General features: G+C 38.6%; 1 protein-coding gene across 2 annotated transcripts in view; it reads left to right on the top strand.

Moving 5' to 3' along the window:
* The window catches only part of LOC126269060 (ubiquitin carboxyl-terminal hydrolase 8), a 228,810-nt gene that overhangs the window by 121,898 nt on the left and 94,403 nt on the right, over positions 1 to 12,509 (top strand). For both annotated transcript variants that reach the window (XM_049973962.1, XM_049973963.1), the window contains exon 8: positions 5,581 to 5,765. In XM_049973962.1, coding sequence (XP_049829919.1) covers positions 5,581 to 5,765 — 185 coding nt within the window. The remainder of the gene's footprint in view (positions 1 to 5,580; positions 5,766 to 12,509) is intronic.

Genomic DNA, 12,509 nt, shown 5'->3' with positions numbered 1-12,509 from the left:
ATCGATGAACAGGCTGTAGATATCTTCAATTTCCAATGTTTTTCGAACAATTGTCTTAGTGTGAAAATGTGATCTATTGTCGATCAGTTTGGTCGAAAGCCAGCTTGGTACTCATGTATGTTGTTCTCTATGAATGGTTGCAATTTTCTGAGGATAATGATGGACAGCTCCTTATACATTACATTCAACAAGCTGATTCCTCTGTAGTTACCACATTCCAATTTGCTTTCCTTCTTGTATATTGGGGCATATTATAGCCAATTTCCATTCTTCTGGCAATGTCTCCTTCTCCCATATCAACTGGATCAGTTTATATATCTCTAAGTGTAAGCTCTCACCTCCCTCCTTGAATAATTCTGATGATGTTCCGTCCTCCCCTGGGACTTCGTTGTTTCTGAGTCTTTTGATTGTGATTTTCACGTCTTCTTCACTAACTTCCCATTCTTCTTCATCTTTCCTTTCCTCCGTAGTGTTTGCAGGTAATATCCTACCTTGGTCTGGGTGATTCCACAGTTCAGAGAACTATTCTTTCCATCTATCTACAATTCTTTCCTTGTCGTCTATCAACATAACTATTATCATTTCCAAGATAGCCCACACTAGAAATTATACACTTATGACAGTGCTCTTTACAAACCCCAAATCACTTCTGTACAGCCATTAGATCTTTCAGCACTCTAATCTCATCTATGTTTGTAAAATAGTGACCCTGTAAGCTTTATGTGTTTGGGGACAGAAAAAGCCATGTGCTGCCATGTCTGGTGAATACAGAGGCTGAGGCATCATCGTTGTTGTTGTTGTTGTTGTTGTTGTTGTTGTGGTCTTCAGTCCAGAGACTGGTTTGATGCAGTCCTCCATGCTACTCTGTCCTGCACGAGGTTTTTCATCTCCAAGGAACTACTGCAACCTACATCCTTCTGAATCTGCGTAGTGTATTCATGTCTTGGTCTCCCTTTATGATTTTTACCCTCCATGGTGCCTCCAGTATTAAATTGGTGATCGCTTGAGGCCTCAGAACACGTCCTATCAAGTGATCACTTCTTCTAGTCAAGTTCTGCCACAAATTCCTCTTCTCCCCAGTTCTGTTCAGTACCTCCTCATTAGTTACGTGATCTACCCATCTAATCTTCAGCATTTTTCTGTAGCACGACATTTCAAAAACTTCTATTCTCTTCTTGTCTAAGCTAGTTATTGTCCATGTTTCACTGCCATACATGGTTACACTCCATACAAATACTTTCAGAAACGTCTTGCTGACACTTAAATCAATACTCGATGTTAACAAATTCCTCTTCTTCAGAAACGCTTTCCTTGTCATTGCCTGTCTACATTTTATATCCTCTCTACTTCGACCATGATCAGTTATGTTGCTCCCCAAATAGCAAAACTCCCTTACTACTTTAAGTGTCTCATTTCGTAATCTAATTCCCTCAACATAACCTGATTTAATTCAACTACATTCCAGTACCCTCGTTTTGCTTCTGTTGATGTTCATCTTATATCCTCCTTTCAAGACACTGTCCATTCCATTCAACTGCTCTTCCAAGTCCTTTGCTGTCTCTGACAGAATTACAATGTCATCGGCGAACCTCAAACTTTTTACTTATTGTGCATGGATTTTAATACCTACTCTGAATTTTTCTTTTCTTTCCTTTATTGCTTGATCAGTATACAGATTGAATAACTTTGGGGAGAGGCTACAACCCTGTCTCACTCCCTTCCCAACCACTGCTTCCCTTTCATGCCCCTCGACTCTTATAACTGCCATCTGGTTTCTGCACAAATTGTAAATAGCCTTTTGCTTCCTGTATTTGACCCCTGGCACCTTCAAAATTTGAGAGTATTCCAGTCAACATTGACGAAAGCCTTCTTACAGTCTACAAATGCCAGAAACGTAGATTTGCCTTTCCTTAATCTATCTTCTAACATACGTCGAGGGTCAGTATTGCCCCATGTTTTTCAACATTTCTATTGAATCCAAATGAGCCTCCAGAAGGTCAGCTTCTACATTCGTCTGTAATGAATTCATGTTAGTATTTTGCAGCCGTGATTTATTAAACTGATAGTTCGATAATTTTCACACTTGTCAACACCTGCTTTCTTTGGGATTGGAATTATTACATTCTTCTTGAGGTCCAAGGGTATTTCACCTGTCTCGTACATCTTGCTCACCAGATGGAAGAGTATTGACAGGGCTGGCTGTTCCATGGCTATCAGTAGTTCTAATTTAATGTTGTCCACTCCTGGGGCCTTGTTTCAACTTAGGTCTTACAGTGCTCTGTCAGATTCTTCTTGCAGTATCATATCTCTCATTTCATCTTCATCTACATCCTCTTCCATTTCCATAATATTGCCCTCAAGTACATTACCCTCGTATAGATCCTCTACATACACATTCCACCTTTCTGCTTTCCCTTATTTGCTTAGAACTGGTTTTCCATCTGAGCTCTTAATCTTCACTCAACTAGTTCTCTTTTCTGCCAACGGCCTTGCCACAGAGGTAACACCAGTTCCCGTCAGATCACCGAAGTTAAGCGCTGTCGGGCTGGGCTAACTCTTGGATGGGTGAACATCCGGTCTGCCAAGCGCTGTTGGCAAGTGGGGTGCACTCAGCCCTTGTGAGGCAAATTGAGGCGCTATTGGATTGAGAATTAGTGGCTCTGGTCTCAGAAACTGACATACGGCCGGGAGAGTGGTGTGCCAACCACATGCCCCCCCTCCATATCTGCATCCAGTGACGCCTTTTGGCTGATGATGACACAGCGGCTGGTCGGTACTTTTGGGCCTTCGTGGCCTGTTTGGGATGAGTTGAGTCTAGTTTTAGTTCTCTTTTCTCCAAAGGTCTCTTTAATTTTCCTGTAGGCAGTATCTATCTTACCCTTAGTGACATATACCTGTACATCCTTGCATTTGTCCTCTAGCCATCTCCGCTTGGCCATTTTGCACTTCCTGTCGATCTCATTTTTGAGACAATTGTATTCCTTTTTGGCTGCTTTATTTACTGCGTTTTTATATTTTCTCCTTTCATCTTCTGTTACCCATGGATTTCTACTAGCCCTCGTCTTTTTACCTACTTGATCCTCTGCTGCCTTCACTATTTCATCTCTCAAAGCTACCCATTCTTCTTCTATTGTATTTCTTTCCCCTTTTCTTGTCAATTGTTCCATAACACTCTCTCTCTCTGAAAGTCTCTACAACCTCTGGTTCTTTCAGTTTATCCATGTCCCATCTCATTTCTGCAGTGTCTTCAGTTTTAATCTACTGTTCATAACCAGTAGATAGTGGTCAGAGTCCACATCTGTCCCTGGAAATAAAACCTGGTTCCTATATCTCTCTCGTACCATTATATAATCAATCTCAAACCTTCCAGTGTCTCCAGGCCTCTTCCACGTATACAACCTTCTTTCATGATTCTTAAACCAAGTGTTAGGTATGATTAACTTATGCTCTGTGCAAAATTCTACCTGGCAGCTTGCTCTTTCTTTCCTTACCCCCATTCCATATTCACCTAGTACTTTTCCTACTCTTCCTTTTCCTACTATTGAATTCCAGTCCTCCATGACTAATTAATTTTCATCTCCTTTCACTATCTGAATAATTTCTTTTATCTCATCATATGTTTCTTGAATATCTTTGTCATCTGCAAAGCTAGTTGGCACATAAAGTTTTGCTACTGAATAGGCATGGGCTTTGTGTCTATCTTGGCTACAATAATACGTTCACTATGCTGTTTGTAGTAGCTTACCCATGCTCCCAATTTTTTTAATCCAATATTAAATCTACTCCTGCATCACCTATATTAGATTTTGTATTTATAACCCTATATTCACCTGACCACAAATCTTGTTCCTCCTGAAACCGAACTTCACTAATTTCCACTACATCTAACTTTAACCTGTCCATTTCCCATTTAAATTTTCTTACCTGCCTACCCGACCATTACGCTATTGTTTTTGTCCAAAAACAAGCACAGAAGTGTGCACAGCTGCGTTATCATGTTGCAGAAGCTGTGGGTTGTTTCGTCATCTTCTGGGCTATCGCCCCCAACCCCCCCCCCCCTCCCCCTCATGACTTCACATAAACTAAACTTCTTCGAAGTAGTGCTTGTTACTGAATGTTAAACCCTATAACAAGAACTCATGTTGCACTACGCTGTTAAAATAAAAGAACACAAGGAGTGTAACCTGTATGTTTGACTGCACTTTTCAAATTTTAATTGGTTGTGGCAATCCATAAAATCCATAATGCTCCCATTGGTATGATCAAGCATTAGTTTCAACATCATATCTGTAAATCCACTTTTCATCACCTATTATGACATGATTCACCACTATTGTTGATTTTTATCTAGAGACTCCTGAATAACTTGCATTCATTGTTGTTTTTGTTCAAAATTCAACTATTTTTGAACTAATTTTGGTATCACATGTTTCGTATTCAAAACATCTGGAAAATTTTGGTGGCATGAGTGGGGTGTGGCAAGATTACCAGCAAATTTTCTGATTGTGATTCGGCGATTGTTTGTGATAATTTCTTTCACTTTTTTCCATGATTTCATTGGTTGGCAATATTTTGTTGTGTCCAGAGTATTAGCCATTTTCAACATCTTGAAGGCCTTCTTCGAACTGTTTATACCACATGTAAACCATTGTTTTACTTGTAGTAGACTCACGAAAAGCAATGTCTAATATTTCTAAAGTTTTGTTCATTGTTTTGTGTTCTTACAACAAAACTTAATACAAGTTTTCTCATCAATTTTTATACAGAATAAATTATTGCTGTTACTATCAAAACATATCTCAATTTTGACATCTGACAACAGACTAAATATCAAGCATGGTTAACACTGTAGAGGTATGTATCAGCAATGTTTAATAGCACAAAAACAAGAAAATCGCATGAATGAGAGTAATACAACATGCAACAAAAAAAATTTCCATTACTTTTTAAACATAACACATACTTTGTTGTTGTGAACTGACAAGCTCTTTAGTCTTTTCTTTCTTTGTTTTTCAATGGTGTCAGTTGTGTAGTACTTACTAACTAAACAATGGTGTGAGGGAAGGCAACCACATAATGCTTAAACTAGGCTCTAAACTGCAGATAGATAGCAAAATGGAAATGTTGGACACACTGTCTCAGCTCTCCAACTTGCTACTCTCTCCCCCTAATGCTGCAGAATAGGCCGAAGTAGTGGCAGCTGTTAAAACTGAGGTATGAGTGGTGATCAGTTGGTCAGTACATTTTATATGTGCATACTACCTGCCCTCACTTATCAGTAGTTTTGTTATGATGCTTGACAGTAAGTAAGTAAGTTATTGTACGTGCAATAATGGCAGCTACTCTCATTTTTGAGCTTCTTCAGGTAAGCATAGTCCATGGAGCACATAATGTCAATATTTATTTTCTATTTCTGGGGTGAGGGGTGGCAGGGTGGGAAGTTTAGCTGCAAGTAGTATGATATTTTGCACTCGTTGCCTCACCTTGACTCAGTTTTGATTTGTTTCATTTATGTGTTATGATTATTTGTAGAAATCTAGAATGATAACTTGCATGAACTAAATGACACATACTTTACAGGAATTGGAAAACCAATCGCTACGCAATGAATTAGAATTGTACAAAAGTAAAGAGCAGGAGGAATTAAATCTGGCAAAAGACAAGAAGCTAACAGATCTTGAAAAGGAAGTAAATGAAAGAATTAATCTTACAGAAACAGAAATGAAAAAGATCACCCAACAAAGGGAACAAAAAGAACAGGAAAGGTTTGTGGAATCTTTTTTACTCTTTCACATCTTTTTTAAATGTCTGTGCTTCAGAAGGATGTAGCAGATTAGATGGAGAAAAGACCTTAGTGGCAGAATTTGGCTGAAAAGACACATTGTGGGGCACTAAAAAAAATAATAATTTGGTAATGAGGATACTAAAAATTGTAGGAAGAAATCAAGGCTTTGAATGCACGACAAAAGCTGCAGTAGCTAGATAGAAATGCGAGAGACCTGCATAGGATGCACTAGAATGAACAAATCCCCATCTGCCTTGATAATAAGACTGAAGACTACTGCAAGGAACAATAAGCACACAACCAAAGGACATCTGGATACTGTGAAAGAATTCCCACAGACTTTCTTTCAGACTTATCCCATTAATTGTGTGAACATAAATATAAATGCTTAAAAGAAGATAACACGTGTCAGGAATACAACATTAATATTTTAACACTCTCAAGATGATAAAAATGAGAAAGCAATTAACCGAAACATTAATACAACGGATATAAAGTTATTGCTTTTATGATTTAAAGTGATTAGAAGTACAACAAAAGCATTAAGTATGTGGCTGCAGAAAATAAACACTAAAATAAAATAAATTTGACTGTAGTTCACATGGTTTGAAACTTCCAAAAGAAGAATAAAAAGTTTCGATTAAATTTCTGGATATAATGTTAAACTATGAGCTAAAATGGAAACAACAGATTAATACTTTTTCCAATAAATTAAGCTCAGCAGTATTTATAATGGAACAACTGTGTGCATATAACAATCTGTACACTGTAAATCACAGAATCACAGTACAGATGAATTGTATAATCATGGGTATGAAAAGTATAATTGCTTTAAAAATGTCCATTTGAATTATGTTGGAAAAGAGTCAAACAATTGTTTATTAATTTTAAGGATTTCAATATTGTATTCTTTCAGTCACTTTATGGGTTGTTTCGCAATTCCTGTTACATACTTCCAGGGGTTATGGAGGGAACTTAGGAGATAAAGTTTCGATAAGAAACCCATGCCCAGAAATGTATTGTTTGGATGTAGGCTAAAGTAAGATTAAAGATAGGATGACTTCAAATCTCCCACTTTAAGATACGCACACAGTGGAGAAAATGAGATTTGACATGCATGCTCTACAAGAACTCATGGCAAAGGGCAATTTATTTATTTTATTTATTTATTTATCCATCCGTAGACAGTCAGGATTGTATGGATGTTGTCAACATGAGTATATAAAATAGGTACACAAATTTATAATTGTCACAATCGGAATTCATGAATATTATAACAAGATGCATTTTTAAACCACTTAATGACACAGTTGTACATAAAATAGAAAGAAACTTCCACATGGGAAAAATATATTAAAAACAAAGATTCCAAGACTTACCAAGCGGGAAAGCGCCGGCAGACAGGCACATGAACAAAACACACACACAGAATTACGTGTGTGTGTTTGTGTGTTTTGTTCATGTGCCTGTCTGCCGGCACTTTCCCGCTTGGTAAGTCTTGGAATCTTTGTCTTTAATATAATGACACAGTTGCTAATTTTTACATATTTCTATGCATTCACATCATCTCAAGTAATCATTGACAGTATAAAAGCACTTTTCCGAGAGATATTTTTTTAGCGATTTCCTCAGGTTATCTATTTTGCTTGTCTTTGATCCCTTGTGGAAGTTTATTGTATAATTTAATTCCATTATATAACATGCTATTTTGAGTTTTTGATTTGTTTTTCCTATAGAGGTGTAAGTGTTGTCTGTGTCTGGTGTCATGTGCATGTATGGAACTGTTTATCGGGAACTGGTCAATGTGTCTTTTTATGTATATTACTGTCTGCAAAATGTATTCACACGGAACTGTCAATATACCCAAAGATTTGAATAACTCTGTGCAATGGGATCTACTGCTACTTTTTGTTATGATTCGTACGGCCCGTTTTTGCAACTTAAATATTGTTTGTCTGTTCTGCTCTGTTGATCCCCAGAAGGTTATGCCATAACTAATTATAGAGTGGACATACGCAAAATATGCAGTTCTAGTACACCGGCTACTACACACTGAATTTATAATCCTAAGTGCATAGCATGCTGAAGCTATTCGCTTTCCAAGTACTGCAGTGTGCTTGGTCCAATTTAGTTGAGAGTCGACATGCATGCCTAAAAATTTTGTTGATGGTACACATTCTATGTGCTCGTCATTAACTTTTAGCTTGCTACTGTTCGGTTTTCTGTTTAAGTGGAAGCTAATACTGTTGGTTTTTTTTTTACATTTAGGGTTAATTTATTAGTCTCTATCCATTGGCATACATGCTTAAGTGTTTCCTCAGCTTTTTCATTGAGTGCACTTGGCGACTCAGCTTTGATTAGGATGTTACTGTCATCAGCAAACAGTACTGATTCACCATGTTTGACACTTTGTGGAAAATCGTTTATGTATATTAAAAAGAGGATTGGGCCCAGCACACTTCCTTGGGGGACTCCTATGTTGATGTATTCTGGGTTTGAAAGGTGTGAAAAGGTGTGACTGGAGTTGGTTTGAGTGATCTCCACCTGTTGGACCCTGTTTTGCAGGTATGAATGAAACCACATGTTTGTTACTCCTCTTACTCCTAGTGCATTTAGTTTGTTTAGCAAAATTGTGTGGTCTACCGTGTCAAATGCTTTGGTCAAATCAAGGAAGATCCCTGTTATGTGGTCTCCTTTGTCTAGTGCTTCGAGGATAACATTTGAGAAGTGAGCTACAGCTGAATTTGTGCTTTTGCCAGCCCGAAAACCAAATTGCTCTTTACTCAGAAGATTGAACTTTGTTAAGTACCCCATGAGCCTGTTTTTCATTATGGTCTCTATGACTTTTGAAAAGGATGACAGTAATGAGATTGGTCTGTAGTTTTCTATGATTTCTGGGTCACCTTTCTTATATATAGGTAGGATTTTTGCATGCTTTAGTATTTCTGGGAAGCAACCCATGGAGAAGGATTCATTGATGACGTGTACTAATGGGTCTTTGATGTTGTCTATGCAGTCCTTCAGTAAGCACACAGGTATTTCATCTATGCCTGCTGAATTTTTACATTTTAGGTTACTCACGATATTGGATACTTCTTCTGCTGTGGTTGGTCGTAGCATCATTGTGTGTGCTATTTTGTTCAGAGTTTGTGATTGCTTTGTTTTGTTGAACTTCTGTTGCAGTCTGGTAGCTATGTTACTGAAATATTGATTGGCAAAGTTTGCTAGTTTTTTTGGGATCATTTATTTTGGTATCATTGTGCTGAAACTGTATGTTTACTGGCTTTAATTTTTTCCTATTAGTTTCTTGTTTGGTGATTTTCCATGCTGCTTTGATTTTATTACTGGCTTTTTCTATAAATTTGTCATTTTGGTACCTTTTCAGGTGTTTCTTGCCAGCTTCTCATCTAGATGATGAAGGATGTTCTCTTCAAAGTTGAATGTGCAGCATGTTTGTGAAGCACCACAGTCAGCCTTTGTAGTTGTGAACATACCAGTTTCTCCCAGCCATTGTTATAGGTAGACAAAAATGGTATATTACGTCATAATTACAACAGGGACTCACAATGGTGCCCTCTTCTCAGTTTGTGTGTGTACTGGAAAGTGAGAGATTTGCAAGTGATCTGATCTTCAAACTTACCCAGGTGTGCATTTCCAGTCATGTGTTCCTTGTCAAAACTTCATCTACTAACATCCAAACCTCCAGATATCAAGACACTCAGATCAGTATCAAACATTGTGTGTTGATAGAGTATCAACCAAAACACCAATTTAGTTTGTGATGTGTGCTGTTGTCCAGTAGGAAAAGTATAAATGGTAATTAAAAGTAACACCAGAACTATGTAGTATAGAAAAAGCATATCAATGAGGTGTGACTTTGAAGACCTGTGGTAGGTGAGTTGGTAGGGCGTCAGATTGTCGTGCTAAAGGTCCTGAGTTTGAAACCCACTTATTGCAATTTTTCTTTTTACCAGTTAACGTGTGAACTTGTTATAGAGGAGAACATTTTTCAGGCATATAAAAGGTTGTTTCGGAGTTTGTAGCAATGTTCTTTTGATAGTCTGCTTTCACTTCATTAATTGAAAGTAGCAAACTTGTAGAGTACATTTGTATAGATAGGTGTGTTATCTATATAAATGTATGATATAGGTTTGCTACTTTCAGCTAACGAAGCTAAAGCAGACTGCTAAAAGAATATTGCTACAAACTCCAAAACGTCCTTTTGCGTTTCAGAAAACTGTTCTTACAAATAACAATTTTACGCGTAAACTGTTAAAAAAAATTGCCATCAATGGGTTTCAAACTCCAGATCTTTAGTATGATGATCTGATGCTCTACCAACTCACCTACCAAATATTTCCACATTTGCAGTTCTCACATAGTTTCTTTATACTCTGTTGTTCTGGTGTTAATTTTAATTATCATTTAAGCATCTTTTACAGGTAAAAAACACACAGCACGAACTAAATCAGTGTTTTGATTGATACTCTATTGACACACAACATTTTGTGCCGATCTGAGTGTGTGAAATCTGGAGGTATGGGTGTAAGCCCCTCTCCAATCCCTACAAGTCTGTAAGAGGAATTGCGAAATGCATAAATTCGAACTGTTTGTAAGAGCACTACAAGACCTCACAAACGTAGCGACCAGTGACACAACTCATCCCCATAACGTGAAAACATATAACTAGGCCTATTTTAAATATTTCATAGGTAGGTTAAATGTTTTTGAAAATGAAGCTCAATACTGTATCAAATTAATATAACCACTGCCAAGAAACATACAAAACATCAGGGCTGAGATGACTTCCCCTTCAGTTCTGAAAAAGTGTGTGATAGAGAAAGAATCATCTAGTGTGATGAAGTGTAGCAACAAACACTAAACAAAAGTGAGCAGTAAATAGACCATTTTTTTGTTTTCCTTCTAGTGTACAATTAAAAATAACAGTAGATGTCATTGTATTGTATTTTCAAATCCTGACACAGTTCTGTCATCTGAGCTTAAATATTCTACATGTTTCATTTATAATGAGTACCCTCTGCTGAAGACATCACCTTTTTGTTACTATCCAAACATTAATAAATAGGCAGAAATAGCTAAACACTGACGAAGTAAGTTCTTATCCCTATCCAGCCATCCAGATTTAGGTTTCCAGGTTTTCCATCAGTCACTTAAAGTTCAAGGTGAGAATGGTTCATTGGAAAGTGCATTGACAGTTACCTTCCCCTATCCGAGCTTGTACGTTGTCTCTAATACTTAGTGTGTGGCTGACGTAATATTACCAGTATAAGGAAAAGATAGATTGCTATTCACTGTAAAGATGACACATTGAGTTTCAGACAGACAGAATAAAAAGACACTTGCACATTAGCTCTCAGCCAAAGCCTTCATTAGAAAAGAAAACACGCACACTTTCATTCACACAATCAGGCACGCCTCATACACACATGATGGCCATCTCTGTAGGCTCAGACCAGAATGCAGTTGTCACATAGAACAGAAGCAGCAATATGAAGTGGAAAGGGATAGCAGGGTACAGGTAGGGGCAGAGAAGAGCACTATCTGGCAGAGCATTCAGGGAATGGAGTGTCAACAGGCACAATGTGGGGTGTGGGGAGGCTATGGTGCAGGGAGGTTGGGGAGAGTGGAGGGAAATGAGGAGAAAGGAGAGGAATGGGGGGGTGGGGGGGAGATGGGCAGGTATGTTGTCAGAGGACACCACACGAAGAAAATTGGAGATGAAAATAGGGTGGAGGTGTAGGACATATGGTGTGGAAACTGTTGGATTGGATGAAGTGTGATGGACAGTAGGTTACCGTAGGTTGAGGTCAGGGTAATTTAGAGAGGAGAGAATGTGTTGTAAGGATAACTCCCATCTGTGCAGTTCAGGGAAGCTGGTGGTAGAGCTTGTGTAGTTAAGCAGCCTTTGGAATCGAGCATCTTATGTTCAGCTATATGTTGTGCCATAAGGTGGTCTCCTTTGTCTTGATCCCTGTGGCAAGAAGTTGGGATTGTGAATGGAATAAGGATGGACTAGGATGTTGTGGTAGTTGGGTGAGTGACGGAACACTAATTTCGGAGGGATGGATCTTGGGAGACTGTCCATTGTTTCAGGGCATGTTGATAGGTAATTAAAGCCCTGACAAAGGTTGTGGTTACAGTGTTCCAGACTAGGGTGCTGCTGGGGACAAAGGGGGCACTCCTTTGTAGCTGGTTCTTGTGGATGATGGGAGGATTGGGGGTGCGAAGGGAATTGGCACAGAGCCCTGTTTGCACATTAGGTCTGGGGGATAGTGTCCCTGTGAAGTCCTTGGTGAGACCCTCAGCCTACTGGGCAAGGGAATTCTTGTCACTGCAGATCCACCACCTTCGGCTGGCCAGGCTGTATGGGAGGGGTCACAACTGTTGTAACTAACACTCCATCAAACCCAAAGTTGAAACTTTCCCATAACACTATTGTTAACCTTTCTACCAAAACACTCAGCCCTGCAGAAGTTTGCCTTATCCAAAGACCTCACCTTTAGGCAGGCCTTCACCCAAATTTATCGATGCTGGCTTTGTCAAAGAGCTGCGATGGAATCACTTCTTTGCCATCAATCGCTCCAACCAAAACCAACCTAATCTTAACATTGACTTCTGCCTCTCTCAGTTCACCCCCGCCCCCCTTGTCACTGAACCACTGACTTATTATCTTCCAGGAATTCCTTACCTCCAACTTGGCTTC

This window comes from Schistocerca gregaria, chromosome 1, assembly GCF_023897955.1.
Source record: "Schistocerca gregaria isolate iqSchGreg1 chromosome 1, iqSchGreg1.2, whole genome shotgun sequence".
NCBI classification, from domain to species: Eukaryota; Metazoa; Arthropoda; class Insecta; order Orthoptera; family Acrididae; genus Schistocerca; species Schistocerca gregaria.
This window is presented reverse-complemented; position numbering and strand designations above follow the sequence as displayed.